We start from the raw sequence: 18,702 nt of genomic DNA, 5'->3' as shown, positions 1-18,702 counted from the left end.
ATAGAAGCTATGGAAATGGAATGCGTGGACTCTGGTGGGTTCAAGAAAATGTCGACCTCCAAAAAAAGTTTGCATTAGAAAATATACATCAGTCATGCGAAGTACGTTCGAAACAAGCAATAGGTTTAGAATTTGTATCCCAGAATCCCTGACAGATGTTCAAGAAAGCCACACATCTTTGACCTAGTTTAAAAACGAAGTAAGTATTTATAAAATGAGGTCTCTATGTTATTATACGATATATATTATATATCTGGTGTGTGTGAAATGTATTTTGACTGGGAAGAACTATGATATAGAGGGTTATCCAGGTATACTTATTACTCCTCAAACTAGGAGACTTCAACTCACCCAGCATGCCGTCGCTTTTAGGCATTCTGCGGTGAGGATCATCGTACGCCGCACCAGAAAGGCGCCCCTGTCTGGTACTGAATGACTGCTTCTTTAAAAAGACAGATTTAATACGATTCCATACACGTCCTGAAAGACAAATTAAGAGAATTTGAAAATGGCATTAATACATTTTCTTTACTCTGCAAAATACTGTCATTTACAGAACTGACTTCCTCAGTTTACTTCTGCTAAACCGAATTGTTTCAGCGTTTGGTCAAAGTGGCCCAAATAACCAAGCTGAATTTCCAAAAAGTGTGTCATGAACTGTATTTGACTTCATATTGTTAGGTGTCTGATCTCTCCTTGTCCACAAGATGTCCTTAGACTGTTCCCCTCACTTCACATCTCCAGCCTGCGGTCACCTCATACCCCTCAGCTGTGTGTTTATCTTCCAACCTGCAACTCATTCCCTGGTTAGTCTCTCCCCATTTATACAAGTTCACCTCCTTTGTTTCCTTGGTAAACAGGTCCTTAAAGACCGATTTAAAATGGGGAGCTTTAAGTAGGGTTATAAATGTTCTGGGACGGTCCACTTCTCTGAGGGAATCTGTTCCATAGCCAGGGAGCACAACTGAAGGCCCTGCCTCCCAATTTTCTTCTGGTTCTCCCAATGCCTCCAGCTCCATCAGGGAGATGGAGCTGGAGGAGCAGAGATAGCAAGAGGCTGTTCAACGCACCCCTACCAATTCTACAAACTGCTGCAAGTTGTTTTCTTTTTAAAAGAAAGAAATCTCTTTCATGAATTAAACTAGAAAAAAAAAAAAATCTGCTATAAAGTATGCGGTTTTGAGATGCCCCTTCGTTTTCGCCTCACACTGCAACGGCACAACTTGAATAGCATTAGCCATCACATTCCTTGCTGAATCTGCCCCACGCTTTCTTTTCAGGGCTGCTGTTTGAGAAACGAGTGGCGACTTAAAGTTGACGTTTCACAACACCGGCTGGTAAAAGGCACGACAACCCGTACATTATACAAATCAAGCAGCTTCTTTAAGCGTTGTTAAATTCCAACCATGGATACAATCTGCGCTGGTTAGCCTAGAACTTGTCTTTGTTCTGCTTGGTGATGTTATCGTTACCTGTTCGAGGAACCGGAGTGATGTTGACATCACTGCCGTTGCCGGTCGCGTTAAGATTAACTTCAGTCCTTTCTGGGTCTGGTGTTTTCTCCTGAGAAGGTCCCACTTCAGGAGAGTCTGAGTTTAATGTAGTGATTATTGAAGTAAAGTCATTACTAAATCAATAACCAGCAATTATTGTATCATTAGTTCATTGATACAGTAATTCATATTGTTAAATAAAGGGTACATAATATAAAAATTGTATCATTTTATTTGTTTATTTATGAGAAATAAGCATTTGTGAACAGTGACTAATAGTCATACAGTAATCTTTTGAAAAGCGTTAAAAGTGTCACATGGAAATGTAGTAGAAAGCAGGAGGCCTCGGTTACACTGGTGCATCCGATCACACTTTTGTGATCGGATGCACCAGATCGGAACCCAGGTCTAACGTCCATACTTGGTTCTTTAATACAAACTCTGTGCCCTTTATTTATTACTCCATTCGGTTTTTACACCTGCTTTGAGTTGGCAATCCTTGATCATCTTACTTTTGAATCACTGCATGACAACTCGAAGATCACTTCATTCATGCATTTGACTTAAGTTCAAAATAAGCCATTGTCACGGTTAGCGGGTGGCAGGCAGGTAGGACCCAATCGCAGACAGTTCAGGTAAAAGGATAATTTATTAACTCAAAAGGCAAGGAACACCGAGAACACGGGTGACGCGGGTAACACAGGAAACAAAGGTAATACACAGGACACAACTCACCACAAACTAAAATGATCCGACAAGGAAAAAAGGAAAGACAAGAGCTTAATTACCAAACACACACAGGGCACGCAACGAGTAACAGCTGAAACACATTAGGGGAGGGAGCAGTAATCACACAGGAGGGAAACCTGACATGGGGAGAAACAAGACCGATACCAAAGTAAAAACAGGTAACACACCAAAACAAGACAAGGAAACCGACAGTTCAAGACAGCCATAGGTTTAACATTCCATTCCAACATTCTCTTCTGCACCACCTTGATTCTTAAGCGGAAAGCTTTAGAAAAAAAAATAAGCTTTTCTTTTTTTTTTTCTGGGTTACTTAGCCTTTCCATTTTAGAACCAAATACAATTATCTCTGTTTTGTCCTCATTTAGTTGAAGGAAATTTCGGCACATCCATTCTTTCACTTGCTCAATGCACTGGCACAGCAGATCTATGGGCCGATAGTCATTTGGCGATAGTGATACATAGATTTGCATGTCATCAGCATAGCAATGATGGTCAATATTGTTATTTTGCATGATTTGCCCTAGTGGGAGCATGTAGATGTTGAATAAAGAGGGTCCTAAGATCGAACCTTGTGGGACTCCACATGTCATGTTGGTTGATTCTGATACAAAGTCGCCAATGGACACAAAGTAGTTCCTATTTTGTAGGTAGGACCTGAACCAAATTAAAACTGTGACTGAAAGCCCTACCCAGTTTTCTAACCTGTCCAGAAGTATTGTATGGTCTACAGTGTCGAATGCAGCACTGAGGTCAAGTAGCATTAGTATTGAGGTTTTGCCAGAGTCTGTGTTAAGACGGATGTCATTTACAACTTTAATAAGGGATTAAAGTTACTTTAATCAACTTTAATCAGTCCTGTGCAGGGGTCGAAATCCTGATAGGAAGGTGTCATAGCAACCAGTTGATGCCAGGATGTGATTAAGGCGCCGTCCACACAAAGCCGAAACGGGCGAAACCGTTCCGGTTTCGATGTATCCGGTTTCGGAGTATCTCCGTAAAGACGGAGTCAAGCCAAACCGGGTAGATCTGTAGAAACGCTGTAGTACACATGCCAGGCCCATAAGGGGCGCTGCTTCTGCTACAGAAATCCAGAAGAAATTTAAATAAGAAGAAGAGGCGAGCATGCGCACAAAGGCTGCCCCCCGAACCACTAACAACACAAACAAACAGTCAGTCAACAATCACAACACTTTTTTGTTGTGAGTTCTGTGACTCCGCGGGCTTAACAGTCATTGGCTAGAGGGTCGAGGGGTGACGATGACGTCATGGTTTACGGTTTCAGTCGGTTTCAGGCGTCCACACGAATCCTAAACGAAACCGGGTAGATTTGAAACCACCTCCGAGGGTGGTTTCAGAAGTATACGGTTTCGGTCAGTGGATTCACCGGCTTCGTGTGGACGGAAGGCTGAACCGTACAAGACCTTTGCGGTTTCGCCATGAAATCGGCTTTGTGTGGACGGGGCCTAAGTTGCTGGAGGACTTTCTCAATGATTTTATTTATGAAGGGTAGATTTGATATTGGGCTGTAGTTGTTAATAATAGAGGCATCTAGGCTCTGCTTTTTTAAAAGGGCTTTAATTACTGCAGTTTTCAAAGCTTTTGGGAAATTGCCTGACTGGAGAGAGTTGTTAACTATCTGCAGTACGTCTACTGCTAGGCAGTCGAAAACATTCTTAAAGAGGTTGGTAGGTAAAGTATCAAGGCAACAGGTGGATGGCTTTAGTTTTGTAACAGTTTCCACAAGAGTTTGAGAGTCTATAACATTAAAGCATGCCATCCTTGCCACGTTACTTTTGCCTGAACAGGGTGGTAGTCCAACATTTTTGTTTGAAGTGGAGATATTGATGGCGTGTCCGATGCCTTCAATTTCATCAGTATAAAAAGCTGCAAACTCATTGCATTTTTGCTTGGAATGGAGATCAGGTGGAATTTGTGTAGGGGGGTTGGTCAGTCTGTCAACAGTTGCAAATAAGGTTTTTGCATTATTAGTGTTGGTTTTAATAATATTGGAGAAAAATGTTTCTCTAGCAGTTTTTAAGTCTAAATTGTTGACACGGAGGCTCTCTTTATAGATATCATGGTGAATATGAAATTTTGTTTAACCTTCCTGCATTCTTTTTTCTGTGCTGATACAGAAGCAGCTTTTCTCCAGGGTGCCTTTTGCTTTCCAGATATCGTTTTAACCTTTTAAGGTGCAATGACATCTATGACTTTCAAAATGTTCAAATTAAAGTTTTCTACAAGATCATCAGCAGAACATGGGTTGAGAGGTGGTAGCAAGGAGATGGCCTTTTTAAAAAGTACATTAGAATCTTCATTGATATACCGTTTTTTGACAGTATTTGATTTTGTCTGTATGTCGGGAATAAAAGATATGTTAAAGAAAACACAAAAGTGGTCAGACAAGGAAGGATCAGTCACAGAGAGATCAGAAACATTGAGGCCCTTTGTGATAACCAGGTCTAGAGTGTGCCCCTTACAATGAGTAGCCTCTTTCACACGTTGAGACAGTTCAAATGTGTCCAAAACTTGTCATTCAAATCATCAGTATGAAAATTGAAGTCACCAGTTATAACTCGACAGTCTATTTCTGTGGAGATGCTAGACAATAATTCTGTGAAGTCATCAAAAAAATCTGCAGAGTATGTGGGTGGCCTGTAAATAATTAATAGGAGAACTCTGGGGGAGCATTTCAATACAGCACTAAGGTATTTAAATGATGGAAAATCACCAAATAGAGACCTAACATTAAGTAGAGCCATCCTGATGGTGTTGTTAATAGGCTTTAAGGTTGTTTTTGGTTTGGAGGCAATAGATATGAGACTTGTGACTTGTGAGGTTAGCAGTGTGTCTAAGTTTCCCTTTGTTAACTCTCTTAGTGGTTACAGCATGAATGCAAAAGTTGCCATGTTTTGACGTAGGCAACCATGGGTTCAGCAGATTATGTGAAACTTCCTTTATACTTTGTCTACGGTTGAACCCTTTTTTGTCTCTGTAATACTTAGGACTACTATCAGTACAGGGGGTAACACCCAGAAATAACACCCAAATTTTAAGTACAGGTAGGTGGGTGTGTACTGCTATGCATTTATATTCATATGTATTTGTACATAGACCATACAGCAAAGGTACTTAATATTATAGTCATACACAAACTGTAGTAGGCTGGGCTACTACAGTGGGTCAAATAGCAATGGCCATAAAGTAGGTCTTTATATGCAGTGTAAGTGTCATGGTCTGTCTGTTTCCTTGCCTTGTTTTGGTGTGTTTCCCTGTGTTTTCTGTTTTACTTTGGTATCTCTGTCTTGTTTCTCCCCATGTCCTGTCAAGTTTCCCTCCTGTGTGATTACTGCTACCTCCCCTAATGTGTTTCAGCTGTTCCTCGTTGCGTGCCCTGTGTTTGGTATTTAAGCCCTTGTCTTTCCTTTGTTCCCCGTCGGATCATTGTGGTTGGTGGTGTCCTGTGTGTTACCTGTGTTCCCTATGTTACCCGTGTTACCTGCGTCACCTGTGTTCTCCGTGTTCCTTGCCTTTTTGCGTTAATAAATTACCCTTTACCTGAACTCTCTGCTATTGGGTCCTATCTACATTTATATTTAGGGCATTTAGCAGACGCTTTTATCCAAAGAGACTTACAATAAGTACATTTGTCATGAGAAGTGCATCAATATATCGCTGTCGGTACAGAAAGGATGTTCATAGAACCAAGTGCAAGTACAACAATCGCTAGGCTAACCAATTCCCCGTGTTACAGCCATGATAGCAGCTACTGTAGTTGCTTCACAGTTAAGTACTACAATACAATACAACACAACACAATACAGTGTACAATGGTGGCCAGAAGGGGGAGGGTGGCTATGTTTCCTACCTGCCGGCCTGCCACCCGCTAACCGTGACAGTAAGCTTGTCCCTGCAAGTCAGGATGTAGGCTATGAGAGTAGCCTACATAGAGTAATTGCAAATGCATTTTTATTTACTCAGGACCCGGCCTGGAATTTCGTGATTTTAGGGGCAAGGCCCCTTGGCCTGCAGCGGGGCAACTTTTTTGAGGGCACAAAGGCCACATGCCAGGGCATCAAGACCTTAAGTTAAAAAACATGATTTTGATTTCACTTAAATAGACAAATCCATTTCTAAAAGCATCAACGCCTTTTTAATAAACAGTGTTACACTTCTAGAGAAATTGTTCATTGTTTTGCAGTTATTATCTGCATCTTGAAGAGCCCTTTTGCAATAATTCTCCACTTCGTTTTCAAAAGGAAAATAAATCGAGTGAATTTGTTGAATTTTGTTAAAGGAGACATATTATGGTGTCTCCAACAAGTAAACATAGTATTTGAGATCCAGAAAACATGTTTTTGAAGCTGTTTTCTGGAAGTAGCTTTTAGGAAATACAATTTTGCCTAGGGTTATGCGCCAGAGGATCAGGCTGAGGTCAGGGGAGCGTTTGCTCAAAAAAGGTTGAGAACCACTGGTTTAGGCAAACTTTTTTTCAAAGTTTGCATGCGTGTGGGAGCACCATAGACCCAAAACAACACCACCAGAAGGGGTGAATTGAGATTCACCATTGAACTCACCGCATAAAATTGGAAGTGACGACTCAGAGTCCACAGGGACACTTAGACAGCTTAGCTTAGACCTGAACAAGCTCCGCTGTCTGCTACTGCCTGACGCCACCGGCTCTGAAAGACAAATCAATAGAATTTGCAAATTGCGTTGAATATTTTCTTGTTTTCTGAAAAATACAGAAATGTAAGATCTGACTTCCTCGGATACTACTTAAACAATATGTGCCACATGCCAGGGCATCAAGACCTTAAAGGTTGGGTATGGAATTCTCTTTTTTGGCCATTTTTGCAAAATTACTTGAAATCCTTAACATAACCCACTTACAGCCACTGAGTAAAAAGTACTGACATGAAAATTAAACAAGTCAATCATCTGTGGAACAGGCAGGGCGCGAGAAACTCCAGCCAATGATTTCCAGACCCACCGAGTGGCATTGGACCGTTAGTACGTCAATCAAGCGGTCGTACTGCACTCCCCCTCCCCCCGCGCGACCCCCTCGTGCACGTACTCAAAGCTCGTGACCCAGAGCAAGCTTCTGTTTGTTGTTATACTGCGGTGGCTACTGGAGCTGGCTAACTAGCTAATGGCTCGCTCTCCGCATCTGTGTTCGCTCGTGCATGATTGCGCGTCCATGTACTTGGAATGGGTGGAGTCAGAGTCAGCGTTGAAGGAGAGGGGGTAGGACCATTTGAGCAGTGGCGTATCCAGGACATTTTTACTGGGGTGGCCAAGATGGGACACAAAGCTAGTGTGGGGTGGCCATGGCATAGCGAAGTTTAATACATACACGTACGCAGCCAACTGCGGTTTGAATCCCGGTCCTTTGCTGCATGTTGCATCCCCTCTCTCTCCCATGATTTCCTGTCTCATAACTGTCAAATAAAGGTGTCTATGCTGGTGAAATGACTTCTTTTTTTTAAAGTCATTTTTTAAATTCCATTTCCACCTATCACAGTCCTCAAGTATATCTGGTTATTTTAACATGTCTATTTTTAATCAGTAATTATGTTCAGAATAGGGTAAACATTTTCTAAGAGCCATTTCCTTATAGTGGATTAAAGTCCTCATCTCTTCACAAGTTAAATTAGAGTAGCAAAATGCAACTGCTCTTAACTCATCCTATATAATAACATTAATCAGCTCATCATCTGTGTCACCTGTATTGTTACCTGTGTTTGCTTTACTAATTGAGGCGCCATCTTGTGGTTACATAAAACACAGCAATCCAGGCAACAGAACAAACCAAAATGCTTTAAGATAGACCTTATTAAAAAGTGTATCTGTAAGCAAAGGATAAATATTAGTTGTTTTTGCTTTACATGCTTAGTTTATGTTATTATTTAGCTTAGATCTAATTTGTTGGAGATACTGGAATTCGATTTTTTTGGTTTGTTCTTTGCTTTGGTGTGTTTTTATTTAACCACAAGATGGCACCTAAATTAGTAAAGCAAACATAGGTAACAATACAGGTGACACAGAGGATGGCCTGATGACTGAATAATGTTATTCTATAGGATGCCTTGTGATGTATGAAAATGTGCAAAAAGTGGGTTTTCAACCCAGACAGTATTCATGTCCAGGGCCCTGATGAAGGTATAAACGTTGGCTTTGATTCAACATAAATTATGAAGTTTATTTAAATCAAACAGTTAAGCCTTAGAATCACAAATTAACTTGATAAATATACATAAACAATTGTAACATAAACCAAACAAATCTTAACTCCAAAGTATATACTATAAAGTAATGTTAGGTAAACCTTCAAACTCTCATGAACAATAGAGGATTCTAATAATAGTAACAAAGTGCAATAGAGGTAGCTAGTTCTTGCTTTTGCTCATTCTCCTGCTACAAAATGCTTTCATATAGGCCATAAGACCACAAGACAAGACTTAAAGTCCAATGCAATGCCACCAGACCAAATATAACTGGAACCCCTTAAATAACAGCTTTGACTCCATTAAAATGTCAAAAAGAAAGGAGGTGTCAACAATGTGCCTAATTATGTCTATTTATAGGATCTACAAAGGTTTATTTTTACATAACTACCACTCTTACAACTCACTTTTAATAACACAATTAACACATATTGCATCTCAAGCATTTGTGGCATTTGAATGCAACAAATAAGACACAGCTTGTTCTTGTGTTATAGCTACTTAAATCTAGACTGTCACACTATGTTTCACACACTGGTTGGCCAAAAATATAACATTAGCTCTATTGAACACACACATCTGCAAAAAACACCATCAGTCTTCAGTCCAGAAAACATCTTTTCATATTTCATGGCGGTATCCAAAACACTAACGTTACATGCTTAACTTGGTTTGCAGGCTGCTAAGCTAGCTAGTGCAGTAGTTAGTCTTTTAGCTGCTACTTAGTGCTGGATAAAGTTTTCCTACACATTCAGAGGGAACTACGATATAACTAAACATTAAATTACCATACCTCTCAACGACAGATTTCAGCGTCTTTATCGTTTTTATATTGTTCACGTTGTCACTGTGACCGTTGTCGTCCTCCTGTTTCACGGACCAGCAGCATGTGCAGCGCGCTCATCTCATGGGTCACCTGACCTGCATAGCTAAATGTCCGCCGAGCAGAAATCAGCTCTCACAGCCTCAGTACGACCATTACTGTGTTAGTTAAAAATGTAAAACTGACCCTAAATCAGTTGATCAGCTGTCATCATTGATTGACAGTATTTCTCTTATTTCTTGTGTTGACGAACTTGACCAACTACCTATCAGATCTGGGGTGGCCACAGGGGTGGCCAATGAGCTTTCAGGGGTGGCCCTGGCCACCCCAGGCCACCCCCTAGAATCGCCACTGCATTTGAGTTGTGTATTTTCAAAATCTGCTGGCGTTTCGCAAATCCCATACCCAACCTTTAAGTTAAAAAACATGATTTTGATTTCACTTAAATAGACAAATCCATTTCTAAAAGCATTAACGACTTTTTAATAAACAGTGTATCACTTCTGGAGAAATTGTTCATTGTTTTGCAGTTTTTATCTACATCTTGAAGAGCCCTTTTGCGATAATTCTCCACTTTCCAACAAGTAAACATAGTATTTGAGATCCAGAAAACATGTTTTTGAAGCCGTTTTCTGGAAGTACCTTTTAGGAAATACAATTTTGCCTAGGGTTAGGCAAACTTTCTTTCAAAGTTTGCATGCGTGTGGGAGCACCATAGACCCAAAGCAACACCCCAAATCCCAGGAAAAGTGTTGTTTTCATAATGTGTCCCCTTTAAATGTTAAAACTGTATTATTGTCTATAAGACAAGTCATATTGCCATAAGTAATATACATTTTTTAATTACACATTGTAATCATGATTTTTTCAAAATGACAATAACCCTCCCTCTGCCGTCATGGGGGTCGCCAGTGTTGCCAGATTGGGTGGGAAATCTGGCCCAATCTGGCAACACTGGCGGAGGCGTCATTTACTGATCCGAAGTAGTTTTATTTCAGAGTGCAGCAAAAAGCTCCGCTGTGCTTGAACTTAAGAAATGCTTGAGAAAATGTAACTTGTGTGGACAGTACTGCAGTACTTGGTCAAACGCTTCCCGAATGTAAGCGTTTTCGAACGCTTACATTTACTGTCACATCGTCTTTGGGATCACTGTGCTGAATGGATCGGGTCAACGAGAGCTCTTTAACGCTTGAATTTGTATTGGTCACACTTGTTGATAATGCTGCTGTTGTGTTGACCAATCAAGTACGTACATACTAACATTCCGTGGCTGGGGCGGACTTGACAGGAGAGGGCAGAGAGGCAGGGAGCATGATCTTACTTTCAAGGGGATGTCAGCCCTCCCCCTTACCCCTCAATAAAATGACAATCGGGAAAATGCTACCCTGCGCCTTAACGCGAAAAAGTGAGGGTCAGGGGTGAGGGTTTGGGTGAAGGGGCGAATTTAGTTTCACAATTGAACTCACGCAGCTTGCCACCAGCAAATGAAAATGGAAGTGACGACTTAGAGACCCCAGGGCCGGACAGCTCAGGCTTGGACAAGCTCCCCTGTCCGCTACTGCTTGACGGCACTGGCCAATCTGAAAGACAAATCAATAGAATTTTGCAAATTGCGAAAACAAGAAAAAAATATTTTCTTGTAACGTAACATCCGACTTCCTCGGATACTACTTAAACAATATGTGTCAGTGTGTGTTAACAATTTCATGAATAACCCAAAGTTATCCTCAACATGCCCTGGGCAGGTTTTTCATGTCAAATTACAGCCCCATGAAGTACACTGTAAACATACATAACATACATGTCACATGTCATGTAATCTTTCAAAGTGAGTACATGAATCAGAATGTATTGTTATCTGAAGTACTAGCTGCTGTTCATAGATTCGGGATTTCTCAACCTGGAGACTATTTTATGATCAATTTGGGTCTAAGTGACTAATCCGGACAGCGATTCTTGAGATCCTGGCACACACACACACACACACACACACACACACACACACACACACACACACACACACACACACACACACACACACACACACACACACACACACACACACACACTACTGCCAAGAACTATGTCTGACCAAGTGTTCTCCAGTCTTGTCATCGGAAATATGTCAGTCATGCGAAGGATTTGTTTGAAACCACCCATAGCTTTAGAATTTATGTCCCAGAATCCCCAACAGATATTCCAGAAAGCCACACAACTCTGTCATTTAAAAAAAAATCAAGTTTGTATTCATTAAATTAGGTCTTATTAAGTCATTATATGATCTATCATTTATCTGGTGTATGTGAAATATATTTTGACAGGGAAAAACTATGACATAGAGGGTTATGTTACTTATTAATCCTAAAAGTAGGAGACTTACTGCGGGAAGCTATTTTGGACCAGGACGCAGGCGGGGACTTCGGACGAGGAGGCCTCTCCTGTCCGCTACTGGAATGGAACGCCATTAAGGGTAGCGCCGACATGTGTGTAAAATTTGATCTTGATCCGATGTCTAATTTTGGATTTTTTGGGATTTATGATTTTCCAAGTGTAACGTAGCTGATAAACAAATATTCAAAACGCTACCGTTTCGTCGTCGAATGTCGGATCAAAAGATTGTTCGAATTTATTTTTTGTGTGCGTCTGAAGATGTTGTGTGCAAAGTTTGGTGTTGATCGGGCAAGAAATGTGGTAGGAGTAGTGAAAAGGCAGTTTAGCGGTTTTCGCGAATTTTCGGAAAATTTCTATCGACGCAAATGGGCGTGGCCTATGCCAAAATATGCAGCAGTGTCCAGTGAATCTGTGTTCATAACATTTTGGACTGTGGGGGGTTCGGTGTGGGAGTTATAGCCCCAAACGCGTATTCCTTGGTATAGCGCCACCTAGGGACCGGTGTGTCTGGATTTTGTTATCTGAGTAGCGGTGCCGGACCTGAATCTAGTCATGCAATTGGCGTGTGTGCACCATTTACGGTTTGGGCTGTGGTCCCACTTTCACGGGGGGAAGTATAAAAATAATCGCTACAAAAAAAATAGGGATCCAACCTTTTGGCGGACGAGGAGGCCTCTCCTGTCCGCTTCTACAAAGGCAAAGTGCAGTAACTACGTATTTTGTCAAAATTGAGTTCAGAGTGAAAATTGGTTTTATAACACCTTCTTTGTCTTGAGACAAAAACTCTTGGTCCAACTGTGTCCCGTTTCAGAGATATCCCCACTACAAAATCCAACCTAATACCAAGGCTAAACGCAGTAAGTGAAGTTACTGCGTTCTGCCTTTGTTCACCCGGCTTTGACACAGTAGATACTGCGGTCTGCCTTATTCGCCCCATCCGAATCTACTGAGGAAAACTCATGGTGGAACTTGCTTTGAAACGCAAGTATCCAGACAATGGTAAGGACGATGGAAAAATATCAACAACTGACCTAAATCTATTAAGCCAACCTGCTCCCTTGAAGCCTGTAGCATCTTTCCACTCTGGAACCGCTGTCATAGTCCAATTACGATCACGTCGCTGTTTTTTTTCTTGTCTTCATTTCTGAAACTATTTTCGTTTCGGGGCAGCTAATCTAACTGATGTGACGATAACAAAATCAGCCTACTCATTTAGTTAGTCGACTCCATTTAAATCACTGTTACTTTAGCATTCTAGAGTTAGCTGATCTCCTGAGGAGAGCCGTGCAGCCGCAAATACGATATTGAATGAAAATGAAATGTCCATTTAGATTGGTTGTTTACTTCTCATTCCACACGCTACATCACATGGTTTAGGTAAAATATTGCGTTGTCTAAAGGATAGCCAATGAAGTTCAAGCAGAAAGTCCAAAGGTTGCAAAACCACCATCGAGATCAGTTGACGTCTTCAGTTCATTTCTTCTATAAAATGGCAGTCACTCATTTTGACGTTAGATCTAGTTTGGGATATAATTGGCAAGTATTTTTTTATTATATCTACCTTATCTGTAGTTCTTATGGTTATTATATTTCAAACTAATGTAACTGAGTGACCTCTATGAATTGTTGATAGTCTTTTGCCACTTCTTGCCAAAACAGTAATATCCAATCTTGTATAATACTTACCTTAATACACACATGTATGCATCCAAGAGTTCCAGTGAATCACTTATCTAAGCTTCCCATTGGCTGCCACCATGCAGTAGCCCCCCCCCCCTCCCTTAATTTTCTAATTAAAATGAAAATCCACAAACCAAAATACTATTGATTGTATGTAAAATGTTAAGGATATTTGGGAAGATAATGGCAATGTTGATGACAAAAAAATGCAATTGAAGGGTTTGATTTCAAAACGCTATCTATATTTATATTGTGTATCTCCAGTGATATCAACAAAATAGTATTTTTGTTGTTTTGTTAAAGTTAAGATACATCACAGAACACTATCCCAACTGCAGGTTCACTGATATAACCTAAAACCTTTTTATATAAAAAAATGATTCATGAAAATTCATTAAAATTGTGGATATAGCGTGTTGGAACCAAACTCTTCAACTGTTTAGGGCTGCGATGTGACACGGACATAAGGACAAAATAGATTATTGAAGGTTACAAGCAATTTCAATACTCTCAAAAACCTTCATAAACGAAGCACAAGCAAATTAAATTAAATAAAAAGGCATAGGTAATGCAAAAAAGTTACTTCCAGAACACATTTAAATTGTAGATACTGCACTTTGCCTTTGTAATAGTACTCTAGTTGTTCGAGGTAATACAAAGGCAGACTGCAGTATCTACAATTTTGAGGTCAAAGGTCATATCGTTGGTCTTTTCTTTTTCTATACAATTTTCCTTCCTATAAAGGTATTCATTGAAAGTATCACCACTATTGTACCTGCAACAGGTTTGGCCGGCCTGTATGAAGGCATTTTTCTCCGTGTCAATGTTGACGTAGTTACTGCACTTTTCCTTTGTAGGGCACCAAACCCTGAAAGAGAAATCAAGAGAATTTCAGTATGACACATCATACAAATACAGAGAACACAAAACAACAATAATTATAAAGTGCCATAAACATTATTTATAAAATAAATGTAGTGTCTATGTCCGAAAAGTTGAGTAATAAAAAGAACTACAACTGCAAGCAGTTATCCAGGGGTCCAAGCGATGTGCATTTCGCCGGCACAACGCGAAGCATGTATTCCAAACGCTACCGTGAACCTGTGGATATAACGGTTTTGACTGTGAGAGGTTCGGTGTGGGAGTTATAGCCCCAAACGCGTTTTTCCTTGGTATAGCGCCACCTAACACCACTCAACGGGGGATTAGGGACTGCTGTGTCTGTGTTTTTACAGAGACATGGCTCAACGATCGAGTCCCGGATGCGGCCATTCAGCTAGACGGACTAACCTCGCATCGAGCCAACAGGGACTCATCACTGTGCGGCAAGACCCGAGGTGGCGGACTGTGTGTTTACATCAACACTGACTGGTGCAACAACTCTGTCCTAGTCTCAAAGTACTGTTCATCGCTGGTGGAATACGCGGTTGTGGGATGTAGACCCTTTTATTTGCCACGAGAGTTCTCCTCCCTGCATGTGGTAGCTGTTTACATTCCCCCCAGTGCAAATGCTAAGGCTGCGCTGGCCGCACTTTACGGAGCCATTAGCGATCTCCAAAACACTCACCCAGAAGGACTGCTCATTGTCGCTGGAGATTTCAACCATGCAAATCTCCAAACTGCGCTTCCTAAATTTCATCAACATCTGGATTTTGCGACGAGAGGGGCGAGCATGCTGGACCTTGTTTACACCAACGTAATTGGTGCGTACCGGGCTGAGCCCCGCCCCCACTCGGATACTCGGATCACATCTCCGTCAAGCTGATCCCAGCATACAGACCGCTCGTCAGACGCTCCAGACCAGCCAAGAAACAGGTGAAAACCTGGCCAGCAGGAGCCATCTCTGCCCTCCAGGACTGTTTTGAGTGCACCGACTGGCATATGTTTAGGGAAGCAGCAACCACCGACGGCTTCATTGACCTGGAGGAGTACACAGCATCAGTGACTGGTTACATCAGTAAGTGCACTGATGACGTCACCGTCACCAAGTCCATCACCACACGCTCCAACCAGAAGCCATGGATGACTGCAGAGGTACGTGCACTGCTGAGAGCCCGAGACATAGCCTTCAGAGCAGGTGATAAGGAGGCTCTGAGCATAGCGAGGGCAACACTGGCCCAGGCTATCAGGGACGCTAAGCCTGCACATGCTCAGAAAATCCACAGCCACTTCAGAGACAGTGGAGACACACGGCAGCTATGGCAGGGCATCCAAGCCATCACCAACTACAGGACATCTACACCAGCCTGTGACAGCGATGCCTGAATGCCTGATGCGCTGAACGTGTTCTACGCCCGGTTTGAAGCAAAAAATGATGTGGTGGCGGAGAAGAACATTCCCTCTCCCGACGAACAAGTGCTACGTCTGACCACGGCTGAGGTGAAAAAGTCACTGTTCAGAGTGAATCCGCGTAAGGCTGCTGGCCCAGACAACATTCCCGGGAGTGTGCTCAAAGGATGTGCAGACCAGCTGGCAGATGTTCTCACGGACATCTTCAACATCTCCCTGAGCAGTGCCAACGTCCCATCGTGCTTCAAAACTACCACCATTGTCCCTGTGCCGAAAAAGTCACCTGTGTCCTGCCTCAACGACTACCGCCCCATAGCACTCACTTCTACCATCATGAAGTGCTTTGAGAGGCTGATCCTGAGGCACATAAAGAGCCTCCTGCCTCCCACCCTAGACCCCCTGCAGTTTGCGTATCGAGCAAACCGCTCTACCGATGACGCCATCTCAACCACCCTCCACCTAGCACTCACCCACCTGGAAAAAAAAGGACACATATGTTAGAATGCTGTTCATAGACTTCAGTTCAGCATTCAACACAATCGTCCCCCAGCACCTGATCACGAAGCTGGGCTTGCTGGGCCTGAACATCTCCCTCTGAAACTGGATCTTGGACTTTCTGACGGGGAGACCCCAGAAAGTCCGGATCGGGAAAAACACCTCCAACACCACCACTCTGAGCACAGGGGCCCCTCAAGGCTGTGTGCTCAGTCCACTGCTGTTCACACTACTGACGCACGACTGCACGGCGCTACACGGCTCGAATCACATCATCAAGTTCGCAGACGATACGACCGTGGTGGGTCTGATAGAAAAGAACGACGAGTCAGCTTACAGAGAGGAGGTGAAACAACTGCTAACCTGGTGCAAAGTCAACAACCTGTCCCTGAACGTAGACAAAACCAAAGAGATTGTTGTTGACTTCAGGAGAGCACAGAGGGACCACGAGCCGCTGGACGTTGATGGCTCCCCGGTGGAGATCGTGAAGAACACCAAATTCCTTGGTGTCCACCTGGCCGAGAGCTTAACCTGGTCCCTCAACACCGGCTCCACGGTTAAGAAAGCCCAGCAGCGCCTCCACTTCCTGAGAAGGCTGAAGAGAGCCCACCTCCCAACCCCACATTCTCACCACTTTTTACAGAGGGACCATAGAGAGCATCCTGGGTAGCTGCATCACTGCCTGGTTCGGAAACTGCACCAAACTTGACCCAAGAACCTGCAGCGAGTAGTGAGGACAGCTGAGAAGATCATCGGCGTCTCTCTCCCCTCCATCTCAGACATCTACATCACTCGCTGCATCCGCAAGGCAACCAGCATTGTGGATGACCCCTCCCACCCCTCACACAAATTCTTCTCCCCCCTTCCGTCTGGCAGAAGGTACCGGAGCATCCGGTCCGCCACAACCAGACTACAGTACAGCTTCTTCCCCCAGGCCATCCGACTCCTCAACTCTAAGGGACAGATCTGATCATCTCTGTTACCCGTGGTTTATGCACTATTGCACTATTGCTTTATATTCATATTTATTATATTCATATTTATATTCCCGCAGTACTCAGACACATAGTCATATTTATATTTATATTCCCGCACTACAAATTCCACACAGTCACTTTACTGGTTTGCAGTTATATGTAGCATGTTGTTGTTGTTGTTGATTTTTTGTTATTATTGTCGCTCTATGTTGCACCTTATGTTCTTGGGAAACGCTATTTAATTTCACTGTATACTGTGTATATGGCTGAAATAACAATAAATTATCTTGAATCTTGAATCTTGAACCTAGTGACCGGTATGTCTGGATTTTGTCGTCTGCGTAGACCTTACGGACCTGGATCTAGTCATGCTATAGACGTTTCTGCACCATTTACGGTTTGGGCTGTGGACCCACTTTTAGGGAAGGAAGTATAAAGATACACAATGTCGTCGTTTTTGGCGGCCCCTTTTGGCGAAAATTTCCGAAGACAATTTTCCTCGTGGCGAAAATGTTTGATTTTTTTATGGAACGCCATTAAGGGGAGCGCCGACATGTGTGTAAAATTTGATCTTGATCCAATGTCTAATTTTGGATTTCTTGGGATTTATGATTTTCCAAGTGTAACGTAGGTGATAAACAAATATTCAAATGTTACCGTTTCTTCGTCGAATGTCGGATCAAATTTTTTTTCGAATTTCTTTTTTGTGTGCGTCTGAAGATGTCGTGTGCAAAGTTTAGTGTTGATCGGGCAAGAAATGTGGTAGGAGTAGCAAAAAGGCAGTTTAGCGTTTTTTTGCGAATTTTCGCAAATTTCTTATAGACGCAAATGGGCGTGGCCTATGCCGAAATATAAAGCAGTCTCCAGTGAATCTGTGTTTATAACATTTTGGACTTTGGGAGGTTCGGTGTGGGAGTTATAGCCCCAAACGCGTATTCCTTGGTATAGCGCCACCTAGGGACCGGTGTGTCTGGATTTTGCTATCTGAGTAGCGGTGCCGGACCTGGATCTAGTCATGCTATTGGCGTGTTTGCACCATTTACGGTTTGGGCTGTGGTCCCACTTTCACGGGGGGAAGTATAAAAATAATCGCTACAAAAACAATAGGGATCCAACCTTTTCGCGGACGAGGAGGCCTCTCCTGTCCGCTACTGAATGATGGATTCCAACCAAACCCTGAAAGAGAAATCAAGAGAATTTCAGTATGACACATCATACAAATACAGAGAACACAAAACAACAATAATTATAAAGTGCCATAAACATTATTTATAAAATTAATGTAGTGTCTATGTCCGAAAAGTTGAGTAATAAAAGGAACTACAACTGCAAGCAGTTATCCAGGGGTCCAAGCGATGTGCATTTTGCCGGCATAACGCGAATCATGTATTCCAAACGCTACCGTGAACCTGTGGATATAACGGTTTTGACTGTGAGAGGTTCGGTGTGGGAGTTATAGCCCCAAACGCGTTTTTCCTTGGTATAGCGCCACCTAGTGACCGGTATGTCTGGATTTTGTCGTCTGCGTAGACCTCACGGACTTGGATCTAGTCATGCTATTGACGTTTCTGCACCAT

At 42.4% G+C, this 18,702-nt stretch overlaps 1 protein-coding gene across 4 annotated transcripts in view; it reads right to left on the bottom strand.

The window, feature by feature from the left end:
* LOC130405536 (uncharacterized) overlaps positions 1-18,702 on the bottom strand; it is a 111,592-nt gene that overhangs the window by 11,122 nt on the left and 81,768 nt on the right. For all 4 annotated transcript variants that reach the window (XM_056610668.1, XM_056610669.1, XM_056610675.1 and 1 more), the window contains 6 exons: positions 18,242-18,301; positions 14,140-14,232; positions 10,760-10,873; positions 6,821-6,925; positions 1,473-1,589; positions 352-480 (listed from right to left, as the gene is read on the bottom strand). In XM_056610668.1, the coding sequence (XP_056466643.1) occupies positions 352-480; positions 1,473-1,589; positions 6,821-6,925; positions 10,760-10,873; positions 14,140-14,232; positions 18,242-18,301 (618 nt within the window). The remainder of the gene's footprint in view (positions 1-351; positions 481-1,472; positions 1,590-6,820; positions 6,926-10,759; positions 10,874-14,139; positions 14,233-18,241; positions 18,302-18,702) is intronic.

Source organism: Gadus chalcogrammus, chromosome 16 (genome assembly GCF_026213295.1).
Source record: "Gadus chalcogrammus isolate NIFS_2021 chromosome 16, NIFS_Gcha_1.0, whole genome shotgun sequence".
In the NCBI taxonomy this organism is placed as follows: Eukaryota; Metazoa; Chordata; class Actinopteri; order Gadiformes; family Gadidae; genus Gadus; species Gadus chalcogrammus.
Note: the sequence above shows the minus strand (reverse complement) of the source record. Positions and strands in the feature narration are given on the sequence as shown.